General features: G+C 47.1%; 1 protein-coding gene across 2 annotated transcripts in view; it reads left to right on the top strand.

The window, feature by feature from the left end:
• Positions 1-26,684, top strand: part of MIGA2 (mitoguardin 2) — a 165,267-nt gene that overhangs the window by 89,238 nt on the left and 49,345 nt on the right. The window contains exons 8-10 of one of the 2 annotated variants that reach the window (XM_086924852.1): positions 3,439-3,536; positions 3,618-3,733; positions 10,363-10,435. In XM_086924852.1, coding sequence (XP_086780978.1) covers positions 3,439-3,536; positions 3,618-3,733; positions 10,363-10,435 — 287 coding nt within the window. Of the gene's footprint in view, positions 1-3,435; positions 3,537-3,617; positions 3,734-10,362; positions 10,436-26,684 lie in introns of both variants that reach the window. The other variant, XM_086924851.1, reaches the window with a different exon arrangement.

Here is a 26,684-nt window from a genome sequence, read left to right as displayed (position 1 = left end):
GACAAGTCCGGTTTGGCACCAAAACCTTCTGCACTGAAATTAAAAGATACCTTCCAAAAGCCTCTGGAACCTATCCTGGACATTATGGAGGAGAAACTGGACCCTAAGCAAAAGAAAATTTATATTAATTTAGACACTGGACAGCTATTGACTAAAGGTGTGACACCTTCCAAGAGAAAGATTATCTCAGAGGACACTAGCTACAAAATTCCTCTAAAAAAGGAGGCCATGGCTACAAGTCCTATCTACCCCAATCCTCAATCCCCTCCACCATTTTTACCACTACTACCATTGTCAGGCTCAGGCCCGTTACACATAACACCTCGGGGTTCTCCACACATGCAGACTGATAAAGGGGATGATGATATTGACAATAGTCCACTACCAACTGTCATCCATCGGATGACTATAATATCGATCCACCAATGGGTAATGACCCTGATTTATATCTTGCAAAACCATCACCTCCCGATGCGAATGCAGCATATCAGGAGTGGATTTCCAGGGCAGCATCTTACCATGGGGTGACATTATATAAAGCGTCTTTAGAAGAAAGCTTTTTGTTTGGGACACCAAGTTCCACACATTGGACAAGTTAAAGTTTGCCTATATTTAAAGGCATGATGAGGCATGCCGATGACATTTTTAAAGACTCTGAATGTGCCCGTATATGAACACCTAGGGTTGACAAGAAATACAAACCTCCACCGTCTCATCCCATTTTCATTAAGGGACAATTACCTTTAGATTCTTTAGTAGTATCTAATGCTCGCAAAAGAGCAAATTCACAGACTTCAGCAGATGCAGCTCCTCCAGACGAGGAGGCTAAATTAATTGCTGCATCAGGTAAAAGAGTAGCTGCTCAATCCGCTAACCAATAACTCATTTTTTCAAACAACAGCAACACCTACTGGTTAGCCACCGCTTTGGGACAATACTGCTATACCATCTATGCAAAGCATGTGTATCTACAGCACACATACCTCGAACGGATTATGTTACTTACCATGTAAGCATCTGTTCTTGGCATATAGAGCTGTAGATTCACATGCACCCTGGCACCTCCACGTACACCTGTAGTTGTTGCAGTTCTCATTATTTACATTACATACACATGGACATCTCTATATTTCACTTACTCTATTCTCACCCTTTTGTGGGAAAACAATCTAACAATGGAGTCGATGCCCAGGAGCAGGATCACCGAAAGGAGGAGTATCCTTACCTCATGGCTGGGAAAGATGCACACGATCACCGAATGGAGGAGTCTCCTTACCTCATGACTGGGAAACACTTCTGCAAAGTAAAACAACATCCGGACCCAACACTAGATGGCAGGAGTATGCAAAGCATGTGAATCTACAGCTCTACATGCCAAGAACAGATGCGTACAGGTTAAGTAACGCAGGGACATATGTATGAAGAAACCGTTTTACGATTCTCAAATTACGAATTTAGAGAATTGCTATTTGAGAATCGCAAAATTCAATGTATGTAGGATTTGCTAAAAATTTTGCGAATCCTACATATTCCTTATTTGCGAACCGAAAATTGAGATTAGCAAATAAGGAATAGCTTGCCATTCATTCCTATGGGCTAGGAGGCCCATAGGAATGATTGGGAAGACATTCTCAATTTGCTATTAGCAATTAGAGTATCTCAAATTGAGAATGCAATTTCAAGGGTGCAAGGGTGTCATAAGGACACCCTGATGCACCCCTGAAATGAGCATGTGCGCACATGTGTAGCGCACATACATGCCCTAAGGGCATGTATGTGTGCCTCATGGCACTTTGAAAAAAGCCAAAAAGTGTTTTTTTTCCCAAAGAATTTGCAAATTACCACCAACTGTCAGTTGGTGGTAATTTGCGATTTCTTATTCCATATTCGCACAACTTAGGTGCTTTCTACATCGTATTTAAGGAATCGCAAATTGCGATTCCTTAAATGCGATTGCAAAATAGAGAATCACAATTTTTGCGATTTTCTAATTTGCGATGCCCTTTTGTGATGATGCATTCCAAAAGGCATTTTCCCGTTCTCAAATGGGCCGATTCTGAGAATCAGCCCGATTGCGAACAGGAAAAGGGCTTGATACATATGCCCCCTAATCCTACTGTAGGGAAGAGTGCTATTGTAGCGCCTCTCTTTTGAGGAAACTCAGTCAGGGTTGCTGCAGATCTTATATTTCAGAAGAATTGTCAGTATTTGTTTTAAAACAATCCAATACAACCCACATTTTTTGCCTTCCTGATCCGGGGTACCTCCTGTGCTTCAGAGAATGAGGGTCAGCACCATTGGTTCTGCTGGATTTCATCTTTGGTCCACATGATTATTTTTGTCCATTCAGTATGTGAGTAGCACCTTGTACATGTTTTATTTAATATGAGTGTAACTGGATTCCCTTTTTCAGTGCATCTAGGATTCCTGTTGGAGGACTAACGGTAGCTTTTTTGAATGTATTTCAGTTTACACTGCTCTTTTCAGGCACTTTGAATACCTTATTGTTACCCTAATGCCTTCTAGTTCTTTGGTAGCCCATATTTGGATAAGTACCTGAAAAGCAGCTGTTTTCCTTGATTGAAGCAGAGAGGTCTTAGTTCTTTGGCATAGTTTCCTGAGCTAAGGCTCACCACCTAAAGCCCACATCCAGATCCTCTCGTCCATTTTCATGCTGAGCTGCCCTTTTATCCCAGCTTCTCCATAGATGTAAATGCACTTAGATGTAGCTAAGATGTAGCTAAGAACTTTCTGTAACGATCAAATCAAAGTAGCAGTCATTGTCCTCTCAGCCTGCCTTATTGCATTGTTCACATTTCAGACTAATTAAAAATACCTAAAGGAAGCTCCAGCCTCTTAGAATATGCAAGGCACCATGGACCACAAGAGGGTGATCGGCGGTACCTCCATCACTGTTTGGAGTGCAGTAGTCTGGCGCAGCAGCACTGTAGCCGTATGTATGTATGTATGTACTTATATAGCGCTCGACTTACCCTAGGACATCTCGGCGTTTGCCTTGGGAACCCGTCCTGGCTTTTCCCTGTGAGATCACCCGTACTGGGTATCCCCAAGGTGAAAGCCAGGCATCCCGCCGTGGGGGGGCCATGGTGGAGATTAAGCAAGCTTAATGCCCAGAGTTGCAGAGTGTGAACCCGTGATTAGCGTGGGCACCGAAGCGAGAATTATCAAGTCCGTGGACAATTGGGCTCAGGACCCTGCCGCATCGGGAATTGAACCCTGGTTGCGGGTCTGACCTCTGCTTCAGGGTCTGCCTCCTCTAACCAGTGAGCCACACTTCTCCACTTGCCGTGGGGTCCTTGGAAGGTTATGCTGGCAGATGGGGCATCCCTGATTTGTGGTTTTTGCTTTTTCTTTTGTGGGAGGAGTATTCAGTTAAACCTGGAAATCTTGGTTTAATCTGACAATTTCTTCCAGAAGGAGCCTTGATGTTCCCCGTGGCAGATGCAGAAGCGAGTTTCAGAATGGATGATGAGGACAGCACCACATCAGAGGACTCTTTCTTCTCAGCTGCTGAGGTGTGTGAAATTAATTGAAGAAGCAAAGTATTTTGCGTTGTTTGGCTGCTGTCCTGACTCCTCTCTGAATTGCCTCCACAGCTATTCGATTCCCTCCAGCTCAATGACATCTCCTTCCAGCCCTCCAAACCAGCTGCTGCATACCAGGAAGCCTTGCAACTGGTGAAGGACGGATCAGTTGCTTGCCGGACATTTAGGTGAGAGCCGCTGGCTTAGTGTAGAAGTATTGTCTTGTTTAGGTCACTAGATCTTGGGAATCATACTAGTGTATGTAGGTACAGCCTTTCACACACCTACACAGGATGCCTTACAAACAACCAGCCACACTTACTTGCACACACGCATGTGCACATAATTGTAGAAATACCTGTTCCAGTCTCTAGAAATTGACACAGCCGTTCTGATTGTGGCACCTAGAGGTTTATCACTGGCTTGCTGTTCTTGGAGTGGTATTTATTTATGAATCTTTTTCTATTGCAGCACAACGTTGCTCACCTCAGTGTCCTCTTCTGCTGTCTGTGAAGCCTTTGTGGCCAATCCTAAGCTAATTTTTGAAAAACTTTATTAGCATTTCATGAGAATTCGAGACTTGCATCAGAATTAGCATTCCATGCATCTGCTAAAGAGTATTGCATCAATGCATGCACATATTCACGAGTGTCCTAGTTTAAAGGCTCTTCACAGTATAGACATTCAGGTCATCTGTTAAGTGTAGTAGGAACAAGATCTTGTTTTGTTGTCACAATTTCAAAACCTTTGTGGTCATTACAGCAGTCTGTTCATCTCAGTAGACACTTGAAAGTGAAGAATGTAGCTAAATTCACGAAAGTGAGATAATGTTCCATAACAACTCCTAACCGAACCTTCGCTTTCCTTAAAGTCTTAAATAGGTAAGGCATAGCATCTTCTAAAACCAGTTACAAGTATAATATGGCTCCTCAGAGCACCAGGATTGTAAACATAGTCAAGGGTTTCCTTTGTATAGGGGAAGCAAGTGTCCAAATTGGGGAGAGAGAAAGAGGTTCCAATAGTCATGAAGAGCACCATCTTGGTTTATAGGCGGTATGTCGCCATGCTGTGGGCGGAAATCAGTAAGTGTATCAAGGGGGTCTTGTATCGTCTTTCTTGGCCCTGGACACTTCTGTGTGAAGTTTGTCCCACTCTCCGTCAATATGGTATTTTTGTAATCCTCTTCTCAGCATGGTGCTGTGCTTTCGCTGACAACAACTTTATAGAACGCTGTTAGCCATTGCTGAATATGGGGACCCGAAATGAATTTCCACGTCATTGTTATGGCACGTTGCGTTAACATCAGTAGGAGGTCAGCAAACTTTGTAGCTGCCTTACTACGTTTAGGACGGGAGGCTTAAACCTATGAGACTCGTGTCAGGGGTTGAATATGTTCTGCGTTCCGTCACCCGACTTAGCAGAGCCTGGATCTCATGCCAGAACTGGACGATTATGGGGCACTTCCACACCATATGAAAGAGCTAATAATCCCAAACACTGTGTACATCTGTGTCAGAAGAGTATTATCAGCCAAAAAAGTCAGGAGGAGGCCAGTGTTCGTCAATAAAGAATCTAAATTGATTAAAACACCATTCTCAAAGAGATCCACCAGTGTGGTAATCCCCGCCCTTTTCCAGCAGGTCACTGTTCCGTTACCACAAGCCAACACATTTGCGAACCTCAGGCTAAGTGTTAAATTGGGGGTATAAGAGGGTGCGCCTTTTGCCTGCTGCAGTGCCCTCCCATGGCAGTACTGTGCTGCTCCACTGGAGCCAGAGAGTTGTTTTCTGTGGCCGCTTCGGGCTGTAAGATCCAACTAACAAAGTGTTCGACCTTGGACTGTTGCTGCTGGATGCTAAGCTCGCCTAGTTTCCTCTGTGCCAACCATTGTTAAAGTTATTGTAGCTCTGCTGCTAGATAATACAACTCGAAGTCCAGGGGCCCTCGGCCCCCCTTTATTTACTGTCTCTTGAGGGTGAGTAAGGTCACCCTGGGGAGTGTCATTCTACATGAAGTCTTATAAGAAACTGTCACGTCTTTGACCTGTTGCCTTGGGGAAAAAACATGGTAAATAATTAGTATATACTAAAGTAGGTACTGCAGCATTATCACTATAGAGACGGCTGTCCGCCCAGCCATCATAAGGGGAAGAGATCCCCATGGAGGTCATTTGAGAGCGCCACAAAGGTCACCAGAGTGCGTAGAGACCTTATGGCGTGTCCTGTATACCCCCCATTTTTGTCTACCATCTCGTGGTAGAACTGTATTCACCAGTATTTGAAGGGGAATGCGTCCCATTTAAGGAGTATAGCCAATGGATCATTCTACACAGTGGGGGCTTGCGGCCTCAGTGGGAATTAATTGGCTTCCCCTATATACCCTCAGCCCTGATGGGCTGCCAAAAACGTTCAGTAATCTAATAACCTCAGTTATATTATTTTCCTGCCGCCTTCAGGTATAACAGGTCATCTTCATAGAGGTAAAGAAACTATGTTGTGCATACCATCATTTGGGATTCCCCAATTCGCTGATATTTAAAAAAAAATGCTGTATATTTTCTGCCATCCTACTGTGGAAATCCACCCCTTTTTTCTCAGGGTACACTGGTGCAGGGTCACCCTTTTGTCTACAGGTTCAGAAACCAACAAAGTAGAGATCAGCACTAGAGTAGGGAATAAATAAGTTTATTAATTGCTCTTGAGTGGGAATACGTCCACACACTACTCTCAAGTGCTGGAGAAGGTAGTACATTGAAGTCACAGATCACAGGCCTTATATACAGCTTTTTCTGCACTGGTAAGCATGTGGATACAAATAGAAGGTACAGGCCTACACAGGAATAGTTATTGACAAACCTGGGCAGAAGAAAGATCACTTAGTCAGCAAAGTGGGAGGGGGAACAGAACTGTTTACAACAGCAGAGAATGATACACAGTTGAGTCTGAGACCAGGTGTTCTGGCAGCTACAAACTCTTAGCATGCACATTGCTTTTAACTGAGTCAGAAAATTAACTAAAATAGGGAAAAAGACGAGCACCAGTGGATGGGAAAATTATGAAGGAAACCTAAATGGATACCACAGCCAAAATGGCTGCAGCTTATGCCAAGTAAAATATTACACACTTTCCACACTACAGCCGAGGATGAAGCTATTTTCGTAAAAATGGATAAGGCACAGTATATAAGGCAACAACTTGTTGGCTAATAGTTTTCCAAGTTTTCCCTTTTCAACAATTAATAAGTAGAGGTGGCAATTTGTGAATAGCTCATTGGGGAGTTACCCAGGTTCTAAAAGGGAGATGTCCAGCGCCTTGGAGGTAGTTGGGGAGAATCGGGAGTTCCAACGCTCCACTGTAAAGGTCTGCAAAGGAGGTGTACAATTCTAGAGACCAAAACTGAAATGGTTTCTTTAACTTCCAGTAAGGAAATCAGTTGCCCCAATTCCTTTTTGTGCTGGTGTGTCAGCCTAGGTAATGGGATTACCTCTAAAAACTACTGTTGCTGAATCGAACGCCTCATCGTTATTTCTATATAACTGCTTACAGCAGTCTATAAATGCTTGATTTATATCTCCCTATAATAACTGTAGATTCCGCGTCAGCTTCGTAACCCATGTCCGGGAGACCCCATGTGTTCGCCATCCTGGCCAGCGCCCTGCCAGATTGTCCAACTCAGCATGCTGATGGGCCATGTATGCTGCATAATCCAATAGTGCTGCCGTTCAACCAAGGCTGCATGCTATTCTTTGGCCTTTTGCAAAACAGCCACTTGTGCAGGGAAAGAGGAAATCTTTCCCTCTAGGTCAAGCAACCCGTCATAGTGCTGTAAGTTTCCTGTCAAGCTGTCGTTTGTATACAGGTACCAGGAAGTGCCACTTTAAAGTCCACCCAAATGTTAGTGCAGGGGCCAAGCGAGCCTTCATTCTCCTCAAGGAATCTCTGTATAAATTCCCTAATGATTCTCGGAATATCGAGTCCTCCTGGTTACTACACTGAAGCTTCCATGTAGGAATGGGCGTTGTACAACCCCCTCAAGAAATGTAGTCAATAAGAGATATGGGCTGAGATGGTGCGGCCCAATTTTTCTACGGCACCCACCTCAGGGATTAAATTATACTGAAAGATAATCCGATCAATACGAACATGAACCACTGAGTAGTTTGAGTACTCATGCATTGTTGGGTAATTCTTACACCACTCCTCTTCAAGGAACCAGTGTGTCTTCCAGGACACTGGCTGTCAAGCACCCAAGGGACTTGAGCATGAGGTTGTGAGCCATCAAACTGTACATGAAGGACGCTATTAAAGTCTCCCCCATGAAGGTGAGGTGATCAGGACAACCCGAAATCGGATAAAGGGAGTTATAGAATCACACCTGTACTGTATTTGGAGCATACACACTTCCTAGAAGAATGGGACTACCATTCAACCTGCCTTCCACAAAAACGTACCTACCATTGAAATCCATACTCTTATTACTCATTTCAGAGGGAACCCCAGGACTTATCCAGATAAGTGCCCCCCTCCCGGGCATATGATGAGTATCCTGTAGAAACCTCCCTTACACTTTATCTGGAGTATAGCTCAATGCTCTTTAACTTGCAGGTGAGTCTCCTGGACCGTACAACAGAGCTCTCTATACAACATAAATATGAGGGCACCTTATAACGTTTGGACATTGTAGACATCCCTCCTACGTTCCAGGTTGAAAACCTCTAGATGTTTAAACCCCGTCCTGTTTTGTGGTAAGAGGACCGCAACACTCTTATGAGAATCCCCATATTGTTAGTGAACTCAGAGGAATTTGGCCAGAATCACCCCCTGTAAAGCCATCATCCCCAACTCCCTGAGGTAGACCCCCGAGCACTCTCTGCTCCGATATAAAACAATTCCTAACGAGAAAACATTGAGCAGACACTACGGCTGCACACGTTCCGGTACCAGTAGAACAAGATGTGCTGCGACCTAAGTACGTCAGGGGTGCTACGACTGTCATGGAAAAACTGTGAAAGGTCGTAAAGCATAGGGATGGCTCTTCGTCGGCCCATCCAGCCGGCTTGTTATGGTCATGGCTAGGTTTGGGCACTCGAGGAGATGCCATGTTTCCCCATGAGAGAAAGCAGGTGGTAAAGAAGGCGATAAATCTACTTTAAATGCGCCTCTCGTCATTCACCCATGCCTTATAGAGCCCTGGGTCAGAATAGCTAATGCCATGGACAAAGTTTTAGACAAAAGATAATAAGAACAATACAGCAAATATTCACACATTTGTTAGTCATAGTAGATCATTGGTGGTTTGCGGAGTAACAGTTGGTATGAGCACTGACCATTCACTGTTAGTTCGAGGAAGTCTTTTTGTGTCCTCGGAAATGGAGGCCAAAGAGTCCTGTCGGAACAACACTGCTGTGACAATGGCAGCCCGTCGGCCCAGCAGGGCCTGAAAAGGGGTGGGAGTATTAAACAGGCAGGTATTTCCTCGGCATCTGCTACCTTGTCGCATTGTGGATAAAGTTTGCAACAAGGCTCTGTCATCATCTGATTTTGCATCTTTAGTCTTTTGTTAGTCTGCCCTGTCCCAGGCCTCCACTGGTTCAGTGAAGAAGAATGTTTGCGGATTAGCCGTGATCTTCAGTTTGGCTGGTAACAAGAGGATGTATTTGAGAACCAATGTGCGGAGTTTCTGTTTAACTTCCGTTAAACTGGCTCATTGCTGTTCCGCTGCCAGAGTATAATCTGGGAAGAGCATGACTTTCCCGGGACTAATCTCGAAATTTCTCTCTTGTTATGTATGCTAAAGCACAGTGTCATGGTCAATTAAGGAACTTCACAATGATAACTTGGGGCGAAGCCCTAGGCAGAGGCTTCTTTGCCGGGACTCTATGGGCTCTCTCAACTGTGAACCAGGCCGAGAGACTTCTAGGGACAACCTTTTTGGAAAGCCAGGACTCCTTTTAATGAGAGGGATTGGAGCTCTGTTTCCTCCTCCATCCCAATGATGCTGATGGTATTCCGCGCATCTGCGAGTGCTTGTACCTTTTCCAGGAGGTCAGAAGTGTTTGGCTGTAGTTCCTGCAACGCATTCTGCTGTGCGCACCCTGTCCAATAGTTTCCTTTGATTGTCCCACAGGAGACTAAATTTGAGGGCAGCGGCCAATACCAAGCTGCTAACCACTCCCCAAATCATGTTCACTCATCTGAAGTGCAGGCACACTCTTCCTTCCATCATAGGCTTCTTGTGCAAGACAGCTTCTTGCAGATTAGATGATGTCACACTGCTGTCAGCTTGAACGCAAGGCTGACTAGACCTCTCCCTGCCCAGACCTCTAAAAAAAATTACAAAATACAAGCTGTAGTTCCACTACTTCTGGTAGGATACACAGGATTCTTTTGGGATTCTTGAGGAAAAGTTGATTTTTCCTGGAAGCCTATTTTTGCCTCCAGTAAAATCAAATAATCCAAGAAATTATAATTTCGGAAATGTAACAAAACTGTCTTTTATGTGCCCCAGTTCATGATAAAAGCGGTACCCTGTGCCAGTCCTTTCTTTTCCTCCCCAATGTTACCAATAGTTTTTCTGCCCATCTAGCAGAAGTGTTCCCATCTAGTTTTGGTTCAATGTGTGTTATCACACTGTGTTCTAGGGAGTAGCCTGTTTGTTAGCACTGCCAGTTCAGGGATTAGCATTTTCTTTCCAGCTGGGAGCTCTCGGACCAATGTCTCCTATCTGGGAGACCTGAAAGACTACGTAAAAATGTTTATGTGCAGCCATTGTGCATCTGCTTCAATTCTTCTTTCCCGTTTTCCTCTTATTTTTTCAGAACTGAGCTCTTGGACTGCTGCAACGATCAGGATTTCCTGGCGAAGCTGCACTGTGTCCGTCAGGCCTTTGAGGTACTGGTTCCACTATTACTGCCCTACAATGTCTTTCTATCCGCATGACCGAGAACCCGAGATTACATGGAACGTTTTGGCGTACTTGCCACAGTTGAAGTTTGTTTGAACCAGCCGGCTCACTCTGCCGCCTGATCTAGTCCAGTTGGTACTCATATTGGGAGCGCCACACCGGGGCTAAATGTACTTGTTAAGACACTCTCTGGATCGGAGACTTGGAATTATTTTAACTACTTGAGAACAAAGAGTGTTACATAACCAACCGGCTCGGAATTATCACCGGTGGAGAGGTTGAAAACACCAGTTAGTATTGCAGAAAGCCCTGAAGAAGTCAAGGGGTTTACTACCCACTGACAAACACGTGTTGGCTGGTTTTGCTCACGAACACCATATTAAAAACAAACCATAACGGTCCAAGAACTCGTTTCTAATTTGTGAACTACAAGAACAGTGTTTCATCACTTCTTATACTTTGTTGCGTGTGCATAGGATTTGTTGTTTAGTTCTCGCCTACACAGCGCGCATGCGCTGCATAGGAGGACCTTTAGCCGTCGCAGTGCTCTTTTCGTGCTTTTGGCGACATCCACCTTGTGGGAGCGAGCAGGGGCGCGCCACAAGCACGAGTATGTGCAAAAAAGTGGGGGTGACCATGTCAAAAGGGGTACTTTCCTACACCCCCCACCTCTTCTAGTGTCAGAAGGGCCTCAAGAGTGCCTCTGTCCACTGTGTTCAGGATGGGGACGGCACCTTCAGCCTGGAATTCCATAATTTCTTGCTCCGTGCTGCTCTCCTGGGCGGCATAGAGCCTGTAATAGTACTCAGGGGGTGACTACTCCCACTTCAGCCACCAACCTCGCAACCTCCTTTTTCCTCCCCAGCCACACGAGAAGGTGACCCGCCTTGTCTACTGTGTCGTAGAATTCCTTTTACACCCCTATGTAACGTTTATGGGCCACCTGTGTCACATGTTTTTAGTACTGGTTTCGTGTCGCTTCCAGGAGTAGATTGGTGTCTCTTTCCTTGTATCTGCTCAGGCCCGCTCCAGGTGGAAGAGGCGACGCTCCAACTGCTGTGTTCTCTCTTCCCTAAGTTTGTTCTTTATTACTATTATAGTCTGGACCTTATCTTCAAGTACTGCCAAATACGCCTCCAAGAGGATAACTGGAGAGGACACCGACCCCTCGTTGTCTTCAAAGTATACTTGAGTATCCACCCGCAGGGACTCCACTATGTCTGCATCTTGAAGGGCCCGGCATCTAGCCATCAATTGTGTGCTCTTTGGGAGTGTCTGATACCTAGTTTGACCAACAAAGGCGAATAGTCACATCTTTTCAAATGACAGAGAACCCGATAGACAAGGCTTTGACTTCAGCTGTTCCAAAACTCCCTGAGCCGGTTTCTGGAGCCTCAGCTAGCTCTGGCAGAGCCCTCCTTATCCACAGCTGGTTTGGAGGAAAGGCAGGGGCAACGCCAGGCTCCGTCAGGCTCCGTCTGCGAACCTTTGTCTGCGGCTTGGCCACAGCAGCTCAAAAACTGCGGTTGTACAACCGCCTCCCAGACACAAGCTCTGGACTGTGTTGGGGGTTAATTCAGCTCCCTGGCTAATAGCCGCCCAACTGCAGGAGCTCTACGGCCGCCATCTTGAGTATATAGCCCTCTGGGAATTAGAGCATCGGCCCCGACGGATCTGCTTCACTCGCCCCCACAGTCTCCGTGCCTCCCCCTGGTCTGCTTTGCGTTAGCAGCGCCTGGATGGGGAAAGATGGTCGTTGCAGGTGCTGGAATGCTAGAGCATGGTGGCCGCCTACTTACCCTGCAAACCCTCCTCCCCCTAATATTCACACCTATTCAAATGCTAATAACTGGGAGACGCTGGAAAACAAATGCAAATTAGCCTCCAGGAATTTCTTTTCGGGAAGAGGTAACTTTCTAAACATTACTTTAGCTTAATATGTATTTAAAAAACTGACTTCACCATTGAATTGGAATTGTGATAACTGTTAACAAGCATCGGCAAAGGCACAAGGTCTCTCCCGTAGCAAGAGCTATTGGCTTTGCCAATGTGTTTTAACCATGTTGTACACAAGTGTGACTGCTGTTCAACATGGCTAAAAGTTAGTGCCATAGAGGAGAGTGGCATGGAGTGTCTTAGAGTGGCCTGGCGAAGAGTAGAGTGTTGTGGAGTGTGACGTGTATTGGAGAGGCATAGGTGGAGTCACGTAGAGTGGCCTCTTACTGCACCACTCTCTACCTCGACTCTCTCTGTCTGCCTCATTTTTCTCTCTAGCTCACATTTCTCACTTCTACATCTTTCTACACTCCTCTCTGTCACTACTGAACATATTCAATATGTGTTTGTTTACTCACCTCCTCCTTCTCTCTTTTAACCTCTTGACCTTCCACCTCTTCTCTCTCACTACCGTGTTTCCTTCCTTCTACCTCTTTCTCTACCTAATTTTCTAGGTCACTTCTCCTCTCCAACTCCCAACCATTTTCCTTAGCACCTTCTTCTCTATTTCAGCTCAGACCTTTCCTCTCTATACCTCAACCTACATCTCTCTAGGTACCTCTCTTTATGTATTCCTCTACCTCACCTCTGCCTTTACTTCACAACTCTCTCGCTACCTCACCTGTCTACCTTTTTCTTTCCTCTGGATCACCTCTGTCTCACTACATATTTCTCTCTACACCACATCTCTTTCTACCTTTCAACTCCAGTTCTACCATTTTCTCTGTATCATCCTCTTCTCTGGCTAATCTGTCTCTCTGCATATTTCTCTCTTCACCTCATCTCTTTCTATCCTTCAGCTCACTTGCTACCTTTCTATCTGACTCCATACTGTCTTTATATGACCTGTCTTTTCTATCTCTTCTCATTAATCCACATTTGTACAGCTCGAACAATCACCAGTAAGGGTCTCCAGGCGCTGGGGGCCGTCGCGAAAATTAAGCAAGCTATTGCCCAGAGTCGCATGGTGCTGGGCTAATCGGCCGCCAGCGCTGGGGATCGAACCATAATCCCCAGATTCCAGTGTCAGTCGCACTGGCTGCGGCGCCACACCTATCCCTCATTGTGTCTCTCTCTCTCTCTCCACCTCACCACTTTCTGACTAACTGCTGCCTCTACCTTGCATCTATTTTTCCCTCACTACAAACGTGCGTATCCACCTGTTGACTCAAGCTCTCTACCACACCTCTGTTCCAACCATACCTCTTTCTCTACCAACTGCTTCCTCTTTCTATTTCTCAGTGTCTTATCTTTCCTTCTGGCTACCTCACCTTTCTCTCTGTACCTTATGTCCATCTTTACATCACCTATCTCTCTATCTCTCCTGTATTATTAACTGCCCTCTCCATCCTTTTTCTCTCTCTCATTGCATTGTTTTTTTTCTCCTTCATCCCTTCCCATTACTTTTTTTCTGCAGAATTAGAGGTAAGTGTGTTGCCAGAGAGGTGTACGCAAAGAAAGCCTCCGGGAGGATTAGGACAGGAAGAGAATTAAGGAGAACTTTATTAGGTTACTCAATGGAATGTTAAAAATCTTTGGAGCAGGTTAAGTGAGATTTATTTGTGATTGACTTTCCGACAATTAAAACTACAATTTCAAGTCTGATGTACATATGTCTCATTTTAATATTATACTCTAGTACCACTAAACACAGCAGAACCCTAGATCCAGGTGTAAAAAGAAAGGAGTTCATCCATGCTTGTTGAAGTATTCATTGGGTACTGTTTGGCTGGTGGGCCCTTCATCTGAAAGTTTAACTTACAATTATGTATTGTTTAGCATCATGGGAGGTGGAAAGAGCTGAAAATGGGTAAATAAATTCAAAGTTGTCCTGAACATGGGTCCTCAAAAGATGTCTTGCTTGGGGCCCCATAATGAGTATGTAACTTACCCTGTAAGTATCTTTTCTTAACATTTAGTCCCGCAGATTCACATGCTGTGCATACTCTTGTCATCTAGTGTTCAGCCTGGACACAGCAAGTTGTTTTTTCTCCAAAGAAATGTTATGATTTTCTTTGTGGGTAGTTTCTCCTCCCCCTCGAGGTATTGCACGTGTTCAACTGCTCCTTTGTTAGATAATATTTTTTCCCCTGCCATAGACGGCATGAGGATGTAGTCAGCTTGGTTAGCTTTGCTGTTGAACATGTTGTATTTGTGTGTGTTCTTCTCACCATCTAATTCCTGCAGGGTAGGTGTGAGGGTGCGTGCATGTGAACCTGCAGCACTACACACTACAAATAGATGCATTCGAGGCATGTGGGCTGCTGAATTCATATCTGTGTATAGATCGCCGCCTAGTGTTGGGTCCGGATGATCGCACATTGTTGTCCTGGAAGAGTCTTCGAAGTATCACGAGATAGGTGGCTCCTCCCCTGGACTACAGTCGCATGGGCATCGACTCCATCCTCAGATTGTTTTTTTCCGCCATTGGGTTCGGATGTATATTGGTTTACTCTAGTCGGAATCGATATAAAAACTTTCATAGGGCTAAAAGGCCTTTAGGTTTTCGTCGGTATAGTCTTGCGTTCGGTGCCCGATTTTTCCAGCTCAGTTCCGAGCCGGATTTCCAGAGAGCCGCGTGCTTTCGACGCTGAAGGCCCAGTCGACGCCAGAGACCTTATCGACGGACAATCATGGAACGAAGTCCCTTCAAGAGATGTCCCGTGTGCAACTCAAAGTATCCCCACATCGACGTCCACCCGGTGTGCAACAAGTGTCTGTCGCCGGATCATGATGAAGCCAGCTGCATGGGTTGTTCCCGTTTTCGATCCAAGAAGACTCTTCTGCATCGTCGCGCTGCGCGCCAGGAGGCCCAGCAGACTGCACCGGCGCCAGTGGACATATTCGATGCCGGGGATGATGAAGGAGCTGACCGGGAAGTTAATGAGAACCTGTCTAATCCCGCGTCGGAGGTCGACTCCAACTACGACGCGGATGTTGAAATGCTCGACGCGGAAGAAGTCGTCGATGAGATAGGAGACGACGACGGGGCCTTTGGGGCCATGGAAGATAGCTCGAGCGAGGAGCTAACTCAAACTGACATTGGGGCCGAAACGCTTCAGAAGGCTCAGGTCGAGGGATCGCCATTAGGCCTTACCCAAGATCTTCCAAAGAGTTCTACAGCCCCGCCTACGGGCTCGGCTATGGACATTGCTATGGAGCCGCACCCTGCAAAATCGAAACCGAAAGTAAAAACAACGGTCTTGACGCAAGTGAAAGCACTAGTGCCCCCATCGAAACCAAAAGTGCGTATTGCTTTGGTCGGCTCAAAGCCCTCGGATCTGTCGGCACCGACGAAGCAGAAGGGCGTTATCGACCCGAAGAAACAGCTCAAGGGCGTTGAGACGAAGTCTGGCACGCCGAAGACAAGGGTCAAGGCAGTCGAGCCGAACAAATCGGCACCGAAGACGGTCGACACCGACAAAGGGCTCAGTGATCCGAAGGTTCTCGAGACTCGGCGTCGACAAGACAAGGCCAAGACTACCCACGAGTCCACGTCTAGTGGTGCCTCGAAGAATTCCGTTGAGTCGACGCAGCCGTCCGCCGCATTCTCCAAGCAAGTGGCAGACTCCCTAAAGCGCATCAAGGACAAGGCCTCGAGTGTCGGGCCTAAAGATCCTCCACCTTCAAAGCCTGTCGATAAACGTCAGTAGGCATCGACTACCATCCACTTCACGTTGCCGCCGAAAGTGGCGCCGAAGGCTTTCGCCCCTAAAATGGCCACCAACGTGCCCGAGAAGGTGTCCTCGGTGCCGAAGTCGACGACAGTGGTCCCGGCCTTAAAGCATCGACAATCCTCGTTGGAGGAGCAACAGGAACAATTTATCGATGCCGAAACAGGCAGACTTTCCCTTCATAAGCGAAAAAATCGCCCCGTAACAGCCGATGGAGTCCTATAAAATTCCTCTAAAGAAGAACAAGCATTTGCAATGCAATAGGTCTCGTATTAGGAAAGTTTGAGCTATTGGTCTTGTAAATGACAATTTTTCTATTTATGTGTTGGTTTTGAAAATAGCTAAATTAATAGCTTTGTCATTTACAATGCCAAAAAAATAACTTTCGCAAATGTGACACCTATAGCATTTGTAATGCAACATGTTTTGTATTTACGTGACTTAGATGTATTGATATTACAAATTACAATGGCTTTTAATTTTTTTAAATAATTAATACTTAAATAAAAGTGATTGTAATTTATAATGGCAATAGCTTAAACTTGTGTAAATAACTTTTGTGAAGATTATGTTCAGTGTATTTTATTGTGACGAAAATTTAAGAACAGAAGTGAAATATTAACATCTTTTTGTGACATTTGTAATAAAGCTTGAAACATTGAGAGAACATATTTTAACCAGTTGTTGTTGAATGGTTGCGCAGATTGATGCTGGGGTGGCACTGACTGATGCTATGGTGGTGCAGAGTGGTGCTATGGTGATGCTGAGTGGTGCTGAGTGATGCTGGGGTGGTGCTGAGTGATGCTGGGGCGGTGCTGAGTGATGCTGGGGCGGTGCTGAGTGATGCTGGGGTGGTGCTGAGTGATGCTGGGGTGGTGCTGAGTAATGCTGAGTGGTGCTGTGGTGGTGCTGAGTGATAATGTGGTGGTGCTGAGTGATAATGTGGTGGTGCTGAGTGATAATGTGGTGGTGCTGAGTGATAATGTGGTGGTGGTGCTGAGTGATAATGTGGTGGTGCTGAGTGATGCTATGGTGGTGCTGAGTGATGCTGTGGTGGTGCTGAGTGATGCTGTGGTAGTGCAGAGTGGTGTTGTGATGGTGCTGAGTGGTGTTGTGGTGGTGCTGAGTAATGCTGTGGTGGTGCTGAGTGATGCTGTGCTGGTGCTGAGTGATGCTGTGCTGGTGCTGAGTGATGCTGTGCTGGTGCTGAGTGATGCTGTGCTGGTGCTGAGTGATGCTGTGCTGGTGCTGAGTGATGCTGTGCTGGTGCTGAGTGATGCTGTGCTGGTGCTGAGTGATGCTGTGCTGGTGCTGAGTGATGCTGTGCTGGTGCTGAGTGATGCTGTGGTGGCGCTGAGTGGTGCTGTGGTGGTGCTGAGTGGTGGTGCTGAGTGATGCTGTAGTAGTGCTGAGTGATGCTGTAGTGGTGCTGAGTGATGCTGTGGTGGTGTTGAGTGATGCTGTGGTGGTGTTGAGTGATGCTGTGGTGGTGCTGAGTGATGCTGTGGTGGTGTTGAGTGATGCTGTGGTGGTGTTGAGTGATGCTGTGGTGGTGTTGAGTGATGCTGTGGTGGTGTTGAGTGATGCTGTGGTGGTGTTGAGTGATGCTGTGGTGGTGTTGAGTGATGCTGTGGTGGTGTTGAGTGATGCTGTGGTGGTGTTGAGTGATGCTGTGGTGGTGTTGAGTGATGCTGTGGTGGTGCTGAGTGATGCTGTGGTGGTGCTGAGTGGTTGTGCTGATGCTGAGTGATGCTGTGCTGGAGCTGAGTGATGCTGTGCTGGAGCTGAGTGATGCTGTGCTGGAGCTGAGTGATGCTGTGCTGGAGCTGAGTGATGCTGTGCTGGAGCTGAGTGATGCTGTGCTGGAGCTGAGTGATGCTGTGGTGGCGCTGAGTGGTGCTGTGGTGGTGCTGAGTGATGCTGTAGTGGTGCTGAGTGATGCTGTAGTGGTGCTGAGTGATGCTGTAGTGGTGCTGAGTGATGCTGTGGTGGCGCGGAGTGGTGCTGTGGTGGTGTTGAGTGATGCTGGGGTGGTGCTGAGTGATGCTGGGGTGGTGCTGGGTGTACCTTATGTCCATCTTTACATCACCTATCTCTCCTGTATTATTAACTGCCCTCTCCATCCTGGGTGCTGGGTGATGCTGGCTGATGCTGGGTGATGCTGGGGTGGTGCTGAGTGATGCTGGGGTGGTGCTGGGGTGCTGCTGAGTGATGCTGTGGTGATGCGATAGATAGAGTGTAATTATGTGGTGTGTAACTATGTGGCACTGAGTGGTATTTGGAGTGTATGTTGCATTGAGTGCAGTGTAAATATGTAGCATATAATTATGTGGCACTGAGTGGAATTGTGTGGAGTGTGTAATGCATTCAGTAGAGTGTAATTATGTGGCGTGTAATTATGTGGCACTGAGTGGTATTGTTTGGAGTGTATGTTGCATTGTAATTATGTAGCATATAATTATGTGTTCACCCAGTGGTATTGTGTGGAGTGTGGTATTCAGTAGAGTGTAATTATGTGGTGTGTAATTATGTGGCACTGAGTGGTATTTGGAGTGTATGTTGCATTGAGCGCAGTGTAATTATGTGGCGTGTAATTATGTGGCACTGAGTGGTATTTGGAGTGTATGTTGCATTGAGTGCAGTGTAATTATGTGGTGTGTAACTATGTGGCACTGAGTGGTATTTGGAATGTATGTTGCATTGAGTGCAGAGTAATTATGTAGCATATAATTATGTGGCACTGAGTGGTATTGTGTGGAGTGTGTTTTGCATTCAGTAGAGTGTAATGATGTGGTGTGTAATTATGTGGCAGTGAGTGGTATTTGGAGTGTATGTTGCCATCCATCTGCGGGGCCCTGATTTCCGAGAGCGCGTGTACAGAATCAAAGCGCGTGGCACTCCCAAACGCAGTAGATTGGTTGGAAGTGCACACCGAAGCACAGCACAAATGCGAGCGCACAGGACACTTCCTGTGTGGAAGTGCATTGGGTTTCTAGATTACGTATTCACAATAGTACCAAGTAAAGATAATCATTCACCCATTGTGGCTTCCAAAAAGGATGTGCGTCATCTGGTAGGATACAAGGTCATACAAACCCTGGAAAGGGTGGAGAGCGGCAGTAAGATTATATGTTTTATGAAATGCCTGAAACACTGTAGAGACTAACATTAAAGCAATACTGAAAAAGAGTCGACTACGTCTTCTGCATTCCTCCTGGCCTAAATGTCTGACTTACCACTGGAATATTATAATTACAAAGCTGGCATAAAGCAGGCTGAGGATCAAGTTACTAATTTCTTGCGAGCAAGCGCTGTAAAGCGGTTTCTGCCAGTAGCGGCTCTCCTGACAAAAGCTGTGTGTCTCGTTCATGATGTGACCTGTGGGGAAAACTGGCTTTAATCAAGCAACCTAAAAATGGTATGCAACTGTGGTCCTGGCTCAGATATCAGACAGCGGTGGAAGAAACTGAAGGGGTTGGAAAAAGCTTTCAACGCAGCAACATTTGAAAACAACGTTCTTAACCCTCTCTGCCGTCCGTGCTTGTACAGAAACTGGGACGGAACATAGGCCAGGGCCAAAATAAAAGTCACCCCTGTTACAGAATTAGATAGTTAAAACGTTGCCTGCGTTTGCAAATCAGTGCAGTTTTGAATATGTTAAGACAAGCGGTGTGAGTGTTTTGCAAGGAATGGGAGGGTGTATGCATTTGTCCTCGCTGCGGGCAATGTTTATGTCAACAGTAAACAAGGCATGGCCTGCAGCCGTGCATAAGTGACGGCGGGGGGCGGGTGACTGATTTCCGAGAGCGCTTGTACAGAATCAAAGCGCGTGGCACTCCCAAACGCAGTAGATTGGTTGGAAGCGCACACCGAAGCACAGCACAAATGCGAGCGCACAGGACACTTCATGTGTGGAAGTGCATTGGGTTTCTAGATTTCGTATTCACAATAGTACCAAGTAAAGATAATCATTCACCCATTGTGGCTTCCAAAAAGGATGTGCGTCATCTGGTAGGATACAAGGTCACACAAACCCTGGAAAGGGTGGAGAGCCGCAGGAAGATTATATGTTTTATGAAATGCCTGAAACACTGTAGAGATGAACATTAAAGCAATACTGAAAAAAAGAGTCTACTACATCTTCTGCATTCCTCCTGGCCTAAATGTCTGACTTACCACTGGAATATTATAATTACAAAGCTGGCATAAAGCAGGCTGAGGATCAAGTTACTAATTTCTTGCGAGATACTTCTTGATCTATCAGCGGCTTTTGATACTGTACCCCACAATCAACTGCTGAACATCCTGGCAGAGAAAGGAATACTGGGCAAAGCATTGGGATGGCTACAATCGTTCCTAGCGGATCGAACCCAATCAGTACGTTTGGGTGACTACACATCCCCTCCACGACTCATAAAATACGGAGTTCCCCAGGGGGCGTCATTGAGCCCAACTTTGTTTAATGTATTCGTCTCCTCGCTGGCAACCATTGGCAAAAAGTGGGGCGTAGAAATGTGCTCCTATGCTGATGACACTCAGCTGATGGTTACCATTGATGGAAATGATGACTCCAAAACTAGATTGACGAACTGTCTGACCGAATTAGCAACTTGGATGCAGGACCATTGTCTTAGACTAAACGCCGACAAATCCGAAATCTTACTGTTCGGCAGAGGCACACAGGCCTGGGACAACAGCTGGTGGCCAAGTGACTTGGGTTTGCCTCCCAACCCCACTGCTAAAGCAAAAAACTTAGGCATAACACTGGATAGGGATTTATCCATGAAATCCCATGTTTCTATAACTTGTGGAAGGAGCTTTGGACTTTTGAAGTTGCTTAGACGTGTCTTCCCCTGGGTGCCAACGGATTGCAGGAAAACCTTAGTCCAGTCACTACTGATGAGTAGGCTGGACTACGGAAACTCTCTGTTTGTAGGAATGGCGGATTATCTCTTTTCTAAATTACAGTTGGTTCAGAATGCCGCTGCCAAAGCCATCTGCAATAAAAGAAAATATGATTCAGCTAAAAGTTGCATGCGTGAGCTTCATTGGCTCCCAATGCGGCAACGAGCCATTTTTAAGTTGTTGTGCATTTCTCATAAGGTACTCCACGGCTCAGGCCCCACCATCCTACACGACAGGGTCAGATTTCATAAACCCTCTAGACACCTACGATCTATGACGTTAGGAAGAGCAGTCATCACCCGAGCTCGTACTGTCAGGATGGGAGAGCGGGCCTTCTCTCACATTGCGGCAACAAAGTGGAACGAGCTACCCCCTAAACTTAGAACAAATGACTGCTTTGTCTCATTTAAGAAACAACTGAAAACATTCCTCTTTCCCAGGCCAGATCAATAATTTTCAATCAGAGCTGATGTCAAATCACTTGCAACTTTCTTCAGCGCCGTGATGTCCTTTCAGGATGAATGTTAGCGCTTTACAAATAAATAAATAACAAAAATAACAAAATAACAAAGCGGTTTCTGCCAGTAGCGGCTCTCCTGACAAAAACCGTGTGTCTCGTTCATGATGTGACCTGTGGGGAAAACTGGCTTTAATCAAGCAACCTAAAAATGGTATGCAGTTGTGGTCCTGGCTCAAATATCAGACAGCGGGGTAAGAAAATGAAGGGGTTGGAAAAAGCTTTCAACGCAGCAACATGTGAAAACAACGTTTTTAACCCTTTCTGCCGTCCGTGCTTGTACAGAAACTGGGACTGAACATAGGCCAGGGCCAAAATAAAAGTGGCCCCTGTTACAGAATTAGATAGTTAAAAAGTTGCCTGTGTTTGCAAATCAGTGCAGTTTTGAATATGTTAAGACAAGCGGTGTGAGTGTTTTGCAAGGAATGGGAGGGTGTATGCATTTGTCCTCGCTGCGGGCAATGTTTATGTCAACAGTAAACAAGGCACGGCCTGCAGCCGTGAATAAGTGACGGCGGGGGGCGGGGCAGCTGAAGCCTTTGATGTGGCAAATGCTGCTGGCAGGGGGAAGCCTGTTGGGGAAATGCAAGCTTGTGCACGAAGGAGCTTGTGGTCACGTGATTTCACGTGAACTGTTGAGAATTCTCATCATAAAAAAGTGGATGGATGGGAAAAGGTCTCTCTACGAGACCTAAAAAGGATTCCACTTCGACCCCTGTTCTTGTGGAACCGGTTTCTCTACATGGCCATGATGTCTCACCCACTTATTCGGATGTGGACACTGGGGAAGGTGATGATGATGAGTACAGCTATACGGTATACACTGAGCCAGATGATACCAATGAACCCTGGGGAGCTGCTGCTGACCTAGGTGATCCTCACTCTACCCCAGACACTCAGATGTATGCTGTAAAAACATCGCCTACAGAGGATTCGGCTGCGTTCAATGCCCTCATTGAAAGGGCGGCAAAGAATCATGACGTCCAGCTCCATGCTGACCCCATTGAAGTGGACTTTCTTTTTGACACCTTTTCCGTCTCAGAGAGAACTGTCAAGACTCTGCCTATGTTGAAGGGTGTCTTGAAGCATGCTGGGGAAATCTTTAAGGAGCCTACGAGAGCCAGGGTGATAAACCCCAGAATTGAAAAGAAGTATAAACCGGCGCCTGGTGACCCAACTTACATCAAGGGACAGTTACCGTTGGACTCTCTTGTTGTTTCAAATGCCCGGAAGAGGGCTAATTCACAAACCACGGGTGATGCTCCTCCACCAGATAAGGAATCTAAGGTGTTTGAGGCATCAGGGAAAAGGGTGGCAGCTCAAGCGGCCAATATCTGGCGCATTTCGAACACACAGGCACTTCTAGCCAGGTATGACAGGACACATTACGACACACTGGAGACCCTGTTACAGCACCTGCCAGATGAATGCAAAGAGGCAGCTGAGATGCTCATCCAAGAGGGGAAGCTCATATCAAATGCTTCTATTAAATGTGCACTGGACGCGGCAGACACCGCGGCCAGAGCTATTAACACTAGTGTTATTTTATTTATTTATTTAAGGTTTTTGTAGAGCGCGTAGTAACCCGTAAGCATCCCAGCGCTGGAACCTTGAGAGTCAAGAGGAAGCAGAGGCAAAGAATTCTAAGGAATCAGGGAAAAAGAAGAGTTTTCAATGATTTTCTGAAGTGGAGAAGGTTAGGTTCTGTTCTCAGTTTCCGGGGAAGAGAATTCCAGTGATTCGCCGTGTTCACAGAAAAGCGACGTCCACCAGAACGGGCTTTTTTCACTCTGTGTACTACGATGAAGTTCTCGTGGTCTGACCGGAGTGATCTGGTAGCTTTGTAGGGAATGATACAGTTTTTAAGGATGGGGGGGCCTTTATTATGGAGGAGTTTATGTGCCAGGCAGAGAGCCTTAAACACCACTCTTTCTCTGGCTGGCAGCCAGTGAAGATGCTTCAAGGCCGGCTTTGCTGATGTTCTGGCAGGGGTGTCAGTGAGAAGCCGGGCAGCGGCATTCTGGATTCTCTGTAGGATGTTGAAAGTAGCTTTGGGGGCTCGTAGGTAGATGGCATTACTGTAGTCCAGCCTGGACAGAATAAGGCCTTGGAACAGCAGCTTCCGGGAGTTGGGAGGAAGCAAGGGGAGCACTTTCCTACATGACCTAAGAAGTCCAAAGCAGATACCCGCCGTTTTTTTTGCCTGGATTCTGAAGGTCAAATCTTTCTCAAGCCATATTCCCAGGCTCTTGACCTCAGTTTTGGGGACCAGGGGTTCACCTAGACAGGCGGGCCAGATGTTAGGAGGCAGGGAGGGCCCTTTTTGTCCAAGAAGCAGAATTTCAGTCTTGGACCCGTTAAGTTTCAGTGCTGAGTTGTTCATCCATCCATGTATTTCAGTTAGACAGCTGTGGAGATTGTAAGGTTCTTGATTGGGATGGGAGAGGGTTACCACCAGCTGGGTGTCATCAGCGTAGCTGATTATCGTCACTCCAAACGGGGTGACCACCTCCTCCAGTGGGGACATGTAAACGTTGAATAACGTAGGGCTTAATGACGAGCCCTGCGGCACTCCACACCGGAGGGGAATAGCAGAGGAGCGGCTGTCATTCTCCCAGACTTGAAAGGAACGGTGACTGAGAAATGACGCGAGCCATCTCAGAGCCATGCTCTTCACTCCGATATCTCCCAGGCGCTGGATTAAAACCTGGTGGTTGACAGTGTCGAAGGCCGCACTGAGGTCCAGGAGGATCACTGCCACTGATCCTCCTGTGTCTAAAATGTCTCTGGCCTTCTCCACTGCCGCCAGGAGGGCGGTGTCCATGCCCTGACCTGGGCGGAAACCCGTCTGGGAGCTCCTGAGCAGGTTATTGGATTCCAAGAATAGTGAGAGCTTTTTGTTCACTAATTTCTCTGTGACTTTACTATTCTCTGGGAGGAGGGAGATTGGCCTATAGTTTGCTAGGTCCTCAGGGTCCAAAGAGGATTTTTTGAGGAGCCATTTGACAACAGCCGCTTTCCAGCTGGAAGGGACTTCTCCTTGGAGTCGAGAGGCGTTAATGAGGGCAGTAAGCGAAGGGACAATGGTATGGGTAACTTTCTTGAGGAAGCGCATGGGGACCGGGTCACTAGGGGAGCCACTCTTAATTGTGGCAAATACCGCAGCTACCTCTTCTGTGGTTACCGGACCGAAGGAATCAAGGTGGGGGACAGGGGAGTCCGAGGACGGACTCATAATAGTGGGGGGAATTGCCCCTGTCACCTTCAGTGAAATCAGCTTCGGTTGGGGGTAGAGAGGCGAGGATTTTTTGAATTTTCTCATCAAAAAATGTTGCCAATTTATTACATTTATCTTCCGCAGCGTTGGAGTCAAGGGATTTCACTGGGGTGACAGGGACATGGAGAAGTTCTTTCAGAATAGTGAAGGTTTCCCTAGCGGAGCAGGAGGAATTTTTTATTTTTTCCTCATAGAATGAGCTTTTGGTGTTACGGAGCGCGAGTTTGTATATTCTTATGGATGTCCGGAACACGTCTTTTTTGTCTGCAGACTTGTCCTTCCTCCATACGCGTTCTGACTTCTTACATTCCTTCCGTAGAACATTCAGTTCAGGGGTGTACCATGGGGAGGGATTCATTCTCTTAGCTTGTTTAAGGGTTCTGGCTCGGGGTAAAAGGCTGCCCAATGACTGGGTAAGCCAGTCATTAAATTCAATATCCGCGGTTTTGGGATCCAGAGAGGGGAGAGGAGTAGATTCCCTGAGCTTAGATGCCCATTCTTCCGGTACAAGTTTGTGCCAGCGTCTGATGATGGCCCGGGCTTTAGGCGGTTGGATTGGAATAGTCTCGAGAGGCCAGTCGATGGGGATCAAAAAGTGATCTGTCCATGGAAGAGGAAGGGGCATACGGGTTTTAAACTCTTGGATATTCGTGGAGATAGGGTCCAGGAGCTGGCCTTTATCATGGGTGGCTTGTGGGTTCATTAGACATAAGCCAACCGAAGAGAGGTCCGTCAGCAATTCGGCTGCGGTGTTGTCGGTGGGGTCCAAAAAGAGACGACATGCCCGGCTCAAAATCTCCGGGTTCAAACCAGAGATACAGACCACCATTCTCAATTAGACAGTAAACCCTGATCATCTCTTTGGCCCAGAGGTGGACACCATCTTGGAGAAAATCAAAAAGGACACAAACTGCTAAGTCCATGGGGGCTCTACAGTCCCAGCAGTTCCGGGGTGGTTTTTTTCGTCGCTCAGGCACTAGAGGTGTTTCCAGAGGCCAGCTCTCCAAACCACACAGTACTATAAAGGCGGCACACAGACCACATACACCAAACAGAGTCGAGGTGGATATCGTGGAACGCCAGCTCCAACACCAATGACATCCCACCATCACAAGACCTGTGTGACTCACTGGCTACCTTCTCTCACCGCAAGATCGCAGACATCCACAACAGCTTCAAGGGGGCGTGGCTTGGACGCCGACTGGGATGGTGGCGTGAGCCTACAGCTCCGTGCCAGATCCCAAATTAATCCTGTGAAACCTCGCCTCAAAGCCGGCGAAGCCTTCGAAATTTTGCCTGCCATACCGGGCTGCCTCTGGAATGCGCCGGTGACCGAGCGGCTGGAGCGCCGAGGTGCAGGAAGCCGACGCTGAGGCTCCGGAGTCCCGGGAACAAAGACCCAAGATGGAGGATGCCTAGACTGGCGAGGACGGCTCGGAAGATCGCTGCATCCTGTGGCTGTGGTGAGGAGGGAACCCCTGCCTGCCGGGACCCGCGGAGAGGGGGCCCGCCCCGGGGAAGCAGGAGGCGCCCGACGGAGGAGGAGGAGAGCGCGAGGGTTCTCCACGGCGACACGGCCCGGGGACCGGGGAGCCCATCCCCCATCGCGGACCTTGCTGGCTTGGCGGCAGTGGTACGGCGCTGCAGCAGTGCCCCGACGCTGGGAGCGGTGGTGCCCACGGAGGCTCCGGGAGGTGAGGCACGGAGGGAGAGCTCGGACAGGCGAAGACCCCCGGTGTGCAAGTGGAGCCCGGGGGGGTTAGGGGGCTTCAGCGCAGAGTGCGCCTGGCTCCAGTGGCGGACATAGACCTTCGGCTGCTGTCGGGGCAAGGCAGTGCATACGGGGCACAAGACGTGGGACAGTCCTG

Source organism: Lissotriton vulgaris, chromosome 5 (assembly GCF_964263255.1).
Source record: "Lissotriton vulgaris chromosome 5, aLisVul1.2, whole genome shotgun sequence".
Classification (NCBI taxonomy): domain Eukaryota; kingdom Metazoa; phylum Chordata; class Amphibia; order Caudata; family Salamandridae; genus Lissotriton; species Lissotriton vulgaris.
This window is presented reverse-complemented; position numbering and strand designations above follow the sequence as displayed.